General features: G+C 42.5%; 2 protein-coding genes across 2 annotated transcripts; both read right to left on the bottom strand.

Moving 5' to 3' along the window:
- Nucleotides 1-28: 28 nt before the first annotated feature.
- Nucleotides 29-9456, bottom strand: LOC124203960 (serine/threonine-protein kinase PLK1-like). Its single transcript, XM_046600879.1, has 10 exons — nucleotides 8594-9456; nucleotides 5969-6076; nucleotides 4392-4508; nucleotides 4106-4317; nucleotides 3488-3583; nucleotides 3045-3426; nucleotides 2589-2943; nucleotides 2360-2516; nucleotides 1989-2265; nucleotides 29-1918 (listed from the first exon to the last, which is right to left on the bottom strand). The coding sequence occupies exons 1-10, from the start codon at nucleotides 9023-9025 to the stop codon at nucleotides 1691-1693; spliced, it is 2364 nt and encodes a 787-aa protein (XP_046456835.1). The 5' UTR covers nucleotides 9026-9456; the 3' UTR covers nucleotides 29-1690.
- Nucleotides 9457-11049: 1593 nt separating this feature from the next.
- LOC124203967 (ERI1 exoribonuclease 3-like) lies at nucleotides 11050-12579 on the bottom strand. Its single transcript, XM_046600892.1, has 5 exons — nucleotides 11985-12579; nucleotides 11746-11880; nucleotides 11470-11670; nucleotides 11287-11383; nucleotides 11050-11189 (listed from the first exon to the last, which is right to left on the bottom strand). The coding sequence occupies exons 1-5, from the start codon at nucleotides 12150-12152 to the stop codon at nucleotides 11104-11106; spliced, it is 687 nt and encodes a 228-aa protein (XP_046456848.1). The 5' UTR covers nucleotides 12153-12579; the 3' UTR covers nucleotides 11050-11103.
- Nucleotides 12580-13374: the final 795 nt, after the last annotated feature.

The raw sequence follows: 13374 nt of genomic DNA on the forward strand, positions 1-13374 counted from the left end.
AAAAATTCCACGAAATAAAACGCAGACGAGCGGAACAATTTTTGTTTTTTATTTAAACTCTCACACGCAATCATCATTTATCGATTACACCGAGAGGGAGGAGGATTGAGAGGGGGGGCGCTGAGCGAAACAACACGTCAATCGGTTGTAGAATCGAAATGGCGGGACCGAGCGCTAGCCAATAGCACGCGGGAGAAGAAAACGAAACAAAAATTAGAGACAAAAAAACAAAAACGCGCACACACAGACACAAAATCAGAACACGATCATTTTCCATCATTTCGTGGGACAACAAAACATGGGAAGAAAAAAAACAAAAATTTAAGGAGTGACACACATTTTGCAATTGAAACCGATTGAAACATGATCGGGAGAGACCAACATTATTTTTCTTCTTTCTTTTGTTTTTCTGAAAGAAAACACACACACAAAAATATTGGAAAAAGAAAAGAAAAAAAAAAAACATAATTTCTTTGCACCCCATTCTTAAACCACCCCCCAATATAACAGACGACACGACACACACGACCAAATGTCGGGGATATAAATTTTTTTTTTGTTTTAGTATAGCCCGCGCAACTCACGATATGTTCTTGATTCCTTGGTTACGGGCTGTGTGTCTATGTGTGTGTCTATCTTACACACACACACACACACAATTTCTTTTATTATTTGATTTCTTCTTTTTTTCAAAACTTTTCTTCTTCTTTTTCTTCTCACACGTAACCGGCGAAACACACACACAGAGGGAAAAGACCGGAAACATGCACATACAATAAGAGGATGGGAAGAGGGGGGGGGATGGTATATGTGTGTTTAAAGAACCAAAGCGAACGATGGCCTTTTTAAACCCCAAAGTCGAAACGGACACACACACACGTAGTAGTGGAGGAGGTGGGAGTGTACCATCGTTTCGATTTTTCCATGAAAGACCTAAGGGGGGAATATTTATAACAATAAAAAAATAAAAAAAAATAATAAACTAATTTTTTAGAGGGCACATAAAAAAATAATGAAAGAAGAAAAAAAGAGTAGCGTGATGAATTTCTTCTGGAAGATGAGAAATGACAGCTGACTAGCTGGGGGGCTAATTGGGGATGGATAGGGTTTGGGAGGAGGAGGATTATTATTTTTTTAAACCAGCTAGCGCGGAGGATGTGGTAGGATGAAAATTTCGTATCCATAATCATGATTAATTAATTAATTCTTTAGCTTCTTAAATGAAAAAGGGCAAGAGAAAGACAAACGCTGATTTACAAGACAGAAAAAAAGGCATTAATCGAATTTTGCATCAACATGATTTTTACTGGAAAAAAGGAGAAAAAAGTTGCACGAGTGGCGCCAATCTAGAAGAGTCGAATCATCATTATTCGTTACAAAGAGAAAAATAAACGTAAAAGAATATGAAAGGAGGAAAAGGAAGGAGCTGGTGGAGAGAAAGATGGAAAGAAGGGTCGCGAAACGAGATCAATGAACGCGACGTGGAAACCAAAAATTTTTCGCCGATGATTGCAGTTGAAAAAAGAGTCGTAAAGAGGAACGAAATAAAAAGAATTCGTCCTCTCTACTCTTACACACAAGGTAGTTGTGGTGCTACGTGATTGAACACAAATGGGGGTAATTTTTGTTGTCGTTTTTTTTCTCATCATATCTCCTCTTTTTTATCTTTTGGTGGGCGGAGGAAGAGAGATCAGATTTTGTCGCCGTCCAATTCGGCGAATTCGCGCAACACCGTCAGGGCGAAGACGAGCCGTTCGCGCAGCGTCGATTCGCAACCGAGTTGGGAAATGTCCACCAAACGGTAGGTGGCGCTCAATCGGTCGCTGTTGATGTAAGTTACCCAATACTGGGTGACGGCCGACGTCGAGGTCGTGTCGGCCGACAAGACGATCTTGGTGTGATCTTTGAAAAAGTTGATCTAAACACAAACAAAAATTATCTTTTTTAAATAAAATTCCGGAATGAATAGAATAATCAATTGATTTTACCTGGAGCGTGTTGTTGTCTAATTGCATAATGATAGCCTTGGGCGTGCGCACCCAACGCTTCATGTGGACAAAGGATCGACGTCTGTGCACGGGTGACGTCGACGGTGTCGTCGAGGCCTGTTCCTGTTGCTGCTGGCTGTCGCCTCCTTCCGTCAAATTCTCATCCATATATTGGGCGAAATAGCGAAGGAGAGTCAGCCGCTCCATCAGATACGATGGAAGAGCGTTCAGACTGTAGCTACTCGTCTTACCGGTGGCGTCTTGGAAGTCCAAGCGACTAAAACAGAACAAGGGGAGAAAGTGAAAAAGAAAAAATCATGGGTTAGATAATGTAATCCATTTAACACTCTATAACGGAAGCAAAGACTTACTTCCGGTCGCCAGAGTAGCTTATCCTGGTGCTGTCATTGAACAGGACGCCCACGGCTCGGTCAGACAGCTGGAAACCGAAGCCGTACTTGTTCGAGTAGTCGATCCATTTGGAAATGAAGAGCGGATTACACGGCACCGGGCACGGGTTTGACGGAACTAAACAAATTTTAAAAATTTTAATTCCTTCTAATTAGGAGGTAAGTTGAAAAATTGATTTGTCTTTGTTACCTTGGGCTGCGTGATAAAGGCAAGAATCTAAGGCGGTGTACAAAGACGGTTGTTGTTGCTGTTGTTGTTGTACGGCAGGTGCTGCAGATGTTGGAGGAGGCGGAGGACCAACCCTTCCGCTCGGCTCCTTATTGTTGTGGTCGTCGGTCGTTCGATCGGGACACAAAACGTTGGTTATCTTTTGCTTCAAAGAGCCAGGAAGACCTCTGTGCTGCTGCTGTTGTTGTTGCGTCTGCTGCTGTTGTTGTTGTTGAGCCTCTTTCTTCTCCTTCCGACAGGCCGGCGTCTCCTTCAAACTGTGACTTCTGGCAACGCGTTGATCCTTTTGACTCTGGTTATTACCATTGCTGGGAACCTAAAAAGAAGAAAAAGTAAATAAATAAATTGCCCACACACGGAGAGAGCGACGGACGGAATGTTTGTGTGTGGTTAAGTTGTTTTCACTGCTCTCTATACCTTGACGGATTCCGGGCGTGATCTGTTGCCTTGAAAACTAGACGGGACGCGGAGGTGATGCGGCGCTAACGGACTGGTATTCTCATTAGTGGAATCTCCGTCCGACTTGATTCCGCTGTCGTTGGAGGCGAACGTCGGGGCTTTGGAGCAGCACGACGGAGGCAGTGAGACGGGCATGAATCCGCTGGTGAAGAAATCGTGTTTCAGCACCTGATCCAACGTGGGGCGGTGGGCCGGATCGGGGGCCAACAACTGGCGGATCAACGAGCGAGCCGGACGAGACACCCATTGAGGAATCACGTACATATTGTGGGCGATCCGCGAGTACGTCTCGGCCAACGTCGACGTCTCAAACGGCGGCTGCCCAACCAACATGGCGTACCTGATTTTTAAATCATTCAAATTAATTTATAGCTCTAAATTTTAGAATTTAAGAAACTTACATGATGCAGCCCATGGCCCAGAGATCGGCTTCGTATCCGTGTCCTTGGCGACTCAACACTTCCGGCGCGATATAGTTCGGCGTTCCGCATATCGTCCTTGAGGGGTTCAAAAATAGAGCAGACATTGAAGAATCAATTGGCACAGATAAAAAAAGAAAGAACTACACCGCTCTTCTACCAAGTCCCGACAGGTAAAAAGAGGGGTGGAAAAAAAGGTTCGATCGATTCTCTACAAGGAAAAAAACAGGGTCAGAAGACTCAGAACTGTAGCGGCGCATTCTTCCAACAACTTTGGTCGGCATTTGGACAAAAGAAGACAAACTTGAGAGAGGGTAAAGAATTGGGATCAATTGGACCGTCTTCCCTTCATTTTTTAGTGCCCCCGTTATATCCCATTTGACCACCGCTGCTTCTTTTGTTAACTCGTTTCAACAACCCCTACACAACCCCCCCCCCTTTCCACTTTCGAATTCAACTCTCGTCCATTTCCAACATTCCATCGGTAAACAACATGTTTGTGTGACAATGTGTGTCTCCCCTTATTCTTCTGTCTGTCTGTCGGCCCCCCTCCAGAGATAACGAGATTGGGATGTCATTTAATTTAGAAAAAAAACTTACACTTTAGTTTCGGCGTGGAGGCGGGCAGCCAATCCGAAATCGCCAATTTTGACCGTCATGTTCTCAGAGAGGAACATGTTGCCCAGCTTGAGATCACGGTGAACGATTCGAGCGCCGTGGACGTAGCGGAGACCGTCGGCCAGCTGGCGCAAGTAAAAACGAACTTCGGGTTCCGTCAATGTTTTACGATGTTTCATCACGTGCACCAGACTCTGTCGTGAAATACATAAATAAATAAATAAATTATTCATTCCCAGTTTCGTGTGGGTATCGTTTTTTTTTTTACCTTTTTGGAACAATTCTCCAGAATGATGTAGACATTTTCAGAGTCCTCGAAACAGTGATAGAATCGAACCACGTTGAGGTGAACCAAGTTGCGATGCAGTTCAATTTCCCTGGCGATCTAAAATAACATAAAATAAAAATAAAATAATAATTCATTCAATTTTTCAGCTAAAAATACAAAATGAGTTTTTAGACCCCCAGTGAGTTGTGGGGCAAAAGGAAAAAAAGGGATCCATCTCCCTGGGAGAGAAAGAGAAAAGAAACCGCCGAGACTTTTGTGTGTTACGTCTGTTGGGGGTCATTTTCCCCCTTTTTTTTACTTCATTAATATTATGATTACAATTATTTTTAGAAAAACGTTTTCTTTTTCAAAAAGGACCTCCTCTGACTCATGAAATCCCATAAAGAGAATCCCAGGCAACTGCGGAATGTCGCCGATTTTTCTCTTGTTATTTCCATTCTTCTAGCCCGTCACTTTGGGGCGAGTTGCAACAACAAGGGGCGACGACGACACGTTCACCCAGCCACACCAATGAGAGAGAGAACCACATAACCGCAAAGCTCTATTTTTATACACCTCACGTTCACATAGCAAAGGCTATTTGGCACGATGTCACACGGACGTTTCGTTTCGTTCGTTTTTCTCTCATGGGGTAGTAGTAGTAGAAGAGTCGCTTGTTGGCAGATGTTTTTTTTTTTCTTTTCCCCCCGTTCAATGAATTCCAGAATCCAAAAACTGCCTTTTGGCCCCAGCTGCCGACAAACGAGCTTCAACGACCGAGATTAATTAAAAAACATTTTCCCAATTCTTTCTTGGTGTTGAGCCCAGAATTATCTCCCGGGAGGTGGCAGATGGTCCATCACCCCCTTCCCAAACGAAAGTTATTCATCAGCTGCTGGCTGGACACACATCTTTTCTTTTTTGTTTTGTTTGTAATTCTTCTTCGTTCCAAACTGATTATGGCGTCAACTTGCGGGAGGAAGGCCGTCGTTTTTGTTTTCGTTCCCACGCCCAAATATTTCAGAGAGACTTTTTGGGGTTCTGCTGGGGTAGTAGGAAAAACTTCGCGCTCAGGTCACATGTCTCTGTCCGTCTCTTTTCTCTCCCCATTCGTCGGTTTAGAATTTCAAACACACACACAATGAGGAGGCAGTGGGGGGATAGAAATAAGGGGCGGAGGTGGCGATCTAGCGATAGCGACTGTCCACCAGATGGATCTATTCCTTGTGTCAAAACTAGGTCACAATTAAATCGAATCACACAAATTTCGTCATTCGAATCAAACAGCTGCCAACTCTGAAAAAAATTTCCCAATTCCAAACATCTGTCAAATACTTTTATAGCCCTCCTCCCAGTTTCTTTTTTATTTTATTTTTGTTACGTGTTAATTCCCGAAAAAAAATTGTGGCTGGGCGGAAGCCCCTTTAAAGATAATAGCCGACTAAATAGACAGGGGAGCGACTCTTCTACTAATAACATGTGACACAATAAGTAACTGGAAAAATATATATAAGAAAATGGCTTCCTGTGATGCAATAACACAGCTGTTGTCTCTTTTGTTTCATTTTTTTTTTTACCTTTTCTTTGTGGTGAGGTTTGGTGATGCGCGATTTTGGGATGATTTTACCCGCGTAGACATGTCCAGTCGTCAAATCCGTCAGTTCATGGACCCGTGCGAATCCACCCTGGGAAAACAAAACAAAACAAAAAGAGGATCAGTATCGGAGATGGCAGACGATGATAATTGTTAATTGCGCCAGAGAAGAAGAAGAGGGATGGAAACTATTCTTAATGAAGTGGTTGTTGTTGCTGCTGCCTGTGTCTAGACAGGATTTATGTGGATACAAGAAAATTTTTATCCTTTTAAAGGGGCTGCCCAGTTTTTTTTCTCTTTATCTCAAAGAAAACCAGTTTGACCCCTATGAAATAAAAAAAAATAAAATTCCATAAATAAAATTCAAGAGAGAGAGAAGAAAAAAATACATCTCCGACAACAAGACAAATCTGAGTTCACAAAAAAACATATAAAAGAAGAAGACGGTGATGGTTGCCAGAGATAGGGGTTATATGGTGAGAGGAGGGGTATACCCTTGGAGCGAAAAAAAAACCTTCCAGCGAACGGTTCTTTTCGTGATTGTTCGGCATCGAAGGCGGAGGAACTGCTGGCAGGAGGTCTGACAGAGTTATTTCCCTTTCATTTCAATATCTTTTTTCTTCTTCTTCTTCTTCTTTCTCTATGCTATAAATATATATGTGTGCGCAGAGGATATGATGGCATTTTCTCTCCTTTTTCGGGGGTCCGTCGTGAGACAGACCCGCGCACCTTGGAAAATGGAATGCCCCCGACACACAAGAGGAAATACCTGGACACATTTGGGGGGGAAACAAGAAAAAAAGAAACCCCCTAAAAATAGAAAATGACCACTCTGTAACCATTATCACGAGTAAACCCCCCTCCTCCAACCCAACAGGTGATTTGAAAGGGCACACACCTGATACTGGCCAAACCACCAGCATCCTGTGTGTGTAGGGAGAGAGAGAGTCTTGTGCCGACTCATTTCTCAAGTTACCCCACATTTTCTTGTTTAAAAAAATCCTCCGGTGTTGGCCATTGTGGCGGCCATCCAGCGGAAGTGATTCAACACATAACCCACAGCTGCCTCTCTTTTTCTCTCCTGTGTTGTGTAATGCGGTTGGGGGGTGTACATGATCTTCCGGTCAACGTCTTTTCTCTCTCTCTCTCCTTTGTCTTTATATGGTCAGTTCCAGCGAAAGAGAGAAGGAGAAAAGAGAGGAAAGGGAAAAGAGATTTTGTGTGTGGAAATTTAAGCTTGTGGTTTTCCCTTGGTGGTTGGTGCATCCAGATGAAGGCGGAATGTCGTTCCCACAAGACGTGGGCGTCTCTTCACCTGTCTTTCCGGTCGCACGAAAAAAGTATTAAACAAAATATCTCTCTCTAGAAGAACACTGACCGATAAGACTTTTATCCAGATAGAAAAATATTCCCTAAAGGCATTTAGCCTTTTAAATCTGCTGCTGCCCCTTCGTCTAATTATTCCTCGCCCAAAAGTTCACAAAGGGATGTTGGAAATATACGGGTTCTTCTTCTTCAGGTAAGAAATAAACGAATGTCGGTGCAAAGAAGAAGAATGAAAAAAGAAAAGAGAGACGAAAGTATATAGTAGCCCCTGCGGGAGTGTGTAGAGAACCCAAAAACGAGAGGGATAGAGAGAGAAACAACCCGATTCAAGGTTTTTCTTACACGACGACGAATCAAATTCTTCTTCTTCTTCTACTGTTGCCAGTTATTATATCAAAGAGAAGAAGAAAAAAAAAGTCAGTGGGCCAGCCACTTCCTTTAGACTAGAGTCGTGACCCCACCAGCAGGTCACACATATGCTACTTCGTGATAATGATATTTTTCCGGTCATTTCCCCCCTCCATTTTACGACTAGATTTCCTTAATTGGTCGTCGGTAAGAAAGAAGCTTCTTCTTCTTCTCCTGGTCTAATTAACCACACGCTAAAGAGAGAAAGCCCAATGCAATCCACGTCCACATCCACCAAGGTTATGAAGAGGTGAAGGGCCTTCTTGACCGATTCTGGTGTGTGTCGCCAGCCGACACAAAAGATAACCCAAAAACCACCCCTACGGTTTTTCTCCTAAAGAACCTGAACAAAAAAAAGTACAATCACAGAAGAAGAAGAAGGTAGCAGCAGCAGCAGCAGTGCAGGGGTTGGTGGCCATTTACCTGCCCCAAAGGCAACAAGAACCCGTTGTTGTTGCTGGTAAAACTTCTTCTTCTTCTTCCCTAGATGCCCTCCAGCTACTACCAACAACACTGGGGTTGTATACAAAGGGGAAGAAGAAAAATATGTTTTTCGAAGGGGGGTATACACACACACACGAACCCCCCGGTCTGCAAAAGGGAAAAATCTGTGGTTTTCTTTAACGGAATCAAAAAGAAGAAGAAGAAGTTGTTTGGGAGGATTACATCGACCATCAGCTGATCAAGTGGGTCAGAAACAACAAAGGGACCCTAAAGGCTCTTCTCTTCTGTGTTGTTGTTGTTTTCCCCCCCTCTTACCAGTTTCTTGTTCGCTTTCGTTCCAAGGTTGAGGCCAAAGAGAAAACATCTAATTCCACCCCAACCAAACAACAACTTTGCCCAGGGTTAATTGACACATCTACTCTATAGTTACCTTTCCCAGGAATCTGCCTTTGAGGTAAGTTGTATTTTTGCTCCGGTCGACAATGTACTGGAGTCCGTCATCGTGAACTGGTGGCAGCAGCAGGGTGGATGACGGGGTGGTGGCCAAAGCTGATTGCTGCTGCTGAGCGTGATGGTGGTTGAGCAGAACGTGACTGCTGCTGCTACTGCTACTCGTAGCGGAAGTGGGCGAACCCCCATGGGGCGTCGTCAGACCATCGCGAAGACCAGCCACCCCGGAATCCATCGACTCGTTGTTGGGCTCTTTGCATCCGGCAGACGGACTCGATGATGTGCTATTCTTCAACTGGGCGGCCAATACGGAAATCGGACTCGTCATGATGGCTGTCGACGAAGGCACTGGACTGTTGCGTTGCTGGGGTGGGTAAAGCAAATGGCGAGACTCGTGTCTCAACGAACCCATGACTTTCTCTCTCAAAAAATCAAACCCACACACAAATAGATTTATATCGGCAGAAATTTCAAACCCAAAGAAAGAAATCAAAGGCGATGACTCATTACATCAACACGTGTGTTGTGCGGAAATATTCTGCAGCCCCAACGTTTTGTTCTTTTTAATGGCCGATCTCTCACAGCCACGTGTTTAATTCTTTCTCCCTCAAAAATTTAACGATATAACAATCCCTTAGAGATAATTCACGAGTGTAACATTTGGGATATTTTTTTTCTTTTTCTTTCTCTCTAAACACACTCACTCACACACACACAATATATTAAATAACGAAAAAAAAAGAAATTAAAAAAGAGAGAGAAAATCGTGTATGTCCTCTCTCCTCTCTAGCACCGAACCAACTGACTTTGGAAGGGGGGAACTGCCTTAAAGCCATTGCCCCTGCCTCACTGCCTGGCTGCTGCTGCTGGCAGACGATGCGCATGGAACTCCGCCCACTGCCTCCAGCTATTCCCCACAATGAGCTTTATGACTTTTACTCCTTTTTCCTTTCTTCGATAAATTTTGGTGGTGGTGGTGGAAATTTTATAAAGTGGAATCGATATTTTTTCGAAAAAAAAACCTGTCAAAATAAGGAAATACTCGAAAAATATGTTTCAGAAAGTTTTGTTTACTGTGTGTGTGTGTGTGTGTGGAAATAGATAAAGGTTATCACCGTTATATAGATAACTGAAACTTGTCTATCCCCCCTCGCCTTTTAAACCTTATCCTCGGGTTTAAATGAATTATATATACATATGCCCCAGCTCTACATACAGAAACTTGTGTACGATTGTCTCGCTGGCTTAATTGAAGCCGCTCTGACGAGTTGTTGACGTGATGATTACATTCAGAAAACTATCCCCCTCTACAACTACTACTACCCTACATACAGACCAAACATCTAAAAAGTCCTTTAGACTTCTTTTTGTTCCTTGTAGAGAGGGGGAGAATCTGTTATTATTTTATAATCAGGACCACCATTCAAAATGATGAAGTCTTTTCACGCGATCCACACCAGTAAATTTTAATAATTTTTTCGTGAAAATTTTTTTTTAACTTCCCGAGCTTCTTTTATTATTGATGGGAATGTTGTTGGAGCTATAAGAAAAACTCAGCCAAGCCCGAAAAGAAAATATGCCACTACCGCGCTACACGTTATAAACACAAAAAGAATTTCGACACGCGTATGGTCATGCCCAGACCACTGCTGCTGTCCTTGCAGGAGGATAATATCGCTGAGCTGTGTGTGTCAATCTGAAAAAAGAAAAAATAGTTGCGGTCATTGATCGTTGGGAATTGCACGCGTCAAATCACTAGCAGAACACAAACGGGTTCGACTAAATATATTTTTCTTCTCTCATTTATTTTTCATTATCATATCTATATCCCTTAAAAGGTATAGAAAAAGGGAGGGTTGGAATAAGATGGACACGTTTATAACGACACAACTCGTTTTTTCTCTAGCCCCCTGATTGTGTGTCTCCATGAGAAAAATTCCGAGTAGCAACTTTTTAAAAAAATAAACCAGGTGGTCTCTTCACCAAAAAAAGATTTAGGCTCTATATACAAGGCCGAGCTTGAATTTGATTAGAAAATTATAATAACATTAAAAATCGTCTTTTTCTTGTTAAAGTCGAGGCCTTTACTGGTCTAAACAAAACACTGTGCCAGCCAAAGCGTATCGAATGAAGTAAGAGTGATGCAGCAAATCGAGACGTTCCAGTCGTTTGACTGCCACACACAACAGCTGCAGCAGCAGCGATGGAAGAGAGAGAAAACTAAGCCAACCGTGTCACGCACAACTTGTTTGTTTTTTTGTTTTGTTCGTCTTTCCTAGGCGCCAGAAGAAAACAAATCCAAGATCGTGAGATAAACGATACGCAACGATGATTTCTTAACCCTTTTATATATAATATAGACAAGGGCGGTATGTATGTACGTGAAATTGTCCTTTTTTTTATGCACTGCACTCTCTGGCCGACAATAATGGACGATACGGTTCAAGTGAGCTTTATTTTTTGACACGGATAATACTCGATTGTTGTTATTTAATCTTCCAAAAAACTTGTCAGTCGCCAGCACTGAGAACGCCGGCCCAGGAAACGAACAACTGCTGCAATATTATGGCAATCATCTATAGAAGAATAACAAAACAATATAACCAGAGGTCAAAATTCTATTCCAACCAAAAAAAAAAGGTTTGATATTTTTCAAGGTTAAATTATACTTACCAATTCCACTGTGTAATCGACCAAAATGGACCAGTTTGGCGTGGGACAACATGTGAGGGAGATTACGTGGGTAAACTCCAGTGGACTCGGCGAATATCTAAATAAATATGATTTATATTTCCGATCGCGTGTGAGTACACTACGACATCAAAAGAAATGTTTTGGTGTTTTTTTGTTTCTAACCATCTTGATATTGATCCACGACTTGAAATAAGCAGGTACGACCTGTCCCGTATGGAGGAATTGACGTGGGAGGAGCTCCTTCAAGTCCCAATCGCCGCAAGTCACGACAGCGAATTCTTTGTTTAGCAGATGTTGAGATAGGAGCCATTTGTGGAAGTCTTCCATTACTTCTTTCAAGGGGGCTGCATCTTCGACCATATCCTTTCAACAGGGGGGGAACAAAAAAAAAACAGATCTAATCAAGAGATAAAGGACTCGGCAACTCCCCATATTCACCTGAATAATCCCTGTGAGGCTGGTGCAGAAAGGTGTCAGGGTGGGGTGGACTTGTGGTTTGACATAGCGATGAAAAGTGCCCACTATCTCAAACCCATTTGTCTCCACATTGAGAACAGGGAACTCGATAATCTCCTGATATTTTTTCAAGGTTTCACATATCAGGGCTTTTTATCATCATCATCGTGCAGGATAAAAGACGAAGCAACAACACTGTTGTTGTTGCTGGTTTTATATACCTGTGGTCGAATGGTGCCACGTTGGCTATCGCAGGTGGCCTCAAAATCGAGAACCAACAAGCGTTCAAAACGTTGGCGGGATTCATTGCAGCGATTAGACAAACTAAATTGACGAGAAGCAGTTCGTGCTGATGGAATAACTAGCCACTTACCGACCGAGTTGTACATTCGCAGCCCGCTTATTAATAGCAATCACAAAGTTTGACAAGCAACAACTCCAGGAAGCTCTTAAAAAATTGTCGTTAAAAACTTGGGAAATAATTCAAGAGTCTGATGGTTATTATTTACACTTTGTTCCGCTCTATCAAACGCCGCCACGTGATTGTGTGCGGCCGTCGACTGCTAGCTGAAACAAAAGAAAAACATTGACACCAGCAGAGCCATCTGGTGTGTTTGGCGTATCCTCACGAAAGATGTATAATAGATTGGACGGATGAGTGAATGAGAGGGCTTATTGTTGGCGCCGTTCACATATAATAAATACACGTGCCGTGAGATATATACAGGCTTTCCTAGAAATAAAATCGATCCATCATGTGTTGTGTCTGGCATTCTGATGTAATCCGAACACACACACACACACATCCAGGGGAGAGAATCAAAAAGAAGCCAACGGATGGATGGAAAAACACTCGTCTAGTCCCTTTTTTTCTGCGCTCATCATTTGGCGTTTATGAGGCTTGTAAAAACTAAAGTCATTAAACATGGCAAGCACGAAAAACACCCGTTTATGACACTCGGCAATCTTTTTTTTTTTAAATAATAAAGTTCATACAAAACGTCATAACGCAATCAGTTCTCGAATTCATAAATTTGAGTCGGAAAAATCGCCCAAATTCCCACGTGATTCAGTCCAGTACAATTTCAGAAAAAAATATGACGCAGTTGTGCTGTTTATCAGCGACGCAAATATGTAGGAAGGAATGAATTAGTCGGCGGTGTAACATTATAGTCGATCCAAATATGTGCCTAGCCTAACTAATAATCTGAAACGCGACATATCTTATAGACCGCCGTTAGAGAGAGTCGGATTGAATAACTTTTAGTAAACACTTTTGACACCGGGTTCCGATAACCTTGTGCAGTGCAATATATACAACTTCGCATCGCACATGTAGTATATAGTATATAGTACCGGACACGTATAATATCGTCTAGGCCATAAAATCACTTTGAACCAATAATATCGATTGATGGTTTCCATGCGAGAGCCATAGACTATTTTCCTGGAAAACTTTGATGGTGGAAACTTATTGTATCAATGTAAACCTGTATAAAGGTGATTATAGTATATAGACTCGTCCATCATCAATTCGATATAGTATATAACATGTTATGTAGTATGTTGAATCGACCTGCAATCGGTCGTACGGCGGCGGTCACGACATGT

This window comes from Daphnia pulex, chromosome 10, assembly GCF_021134715.1.
Source record: "Daphnia pulex isolate KAP4 chromosome 10, ASM2113471v1".
Classification (NCBI taxonomy): domain Eukaryota; kingdom Metazoa; phylum Arthropoda; class Branchiopoda; order Diplostraca; family Daphniidae; genus Daphnia; species Daphnia pulex.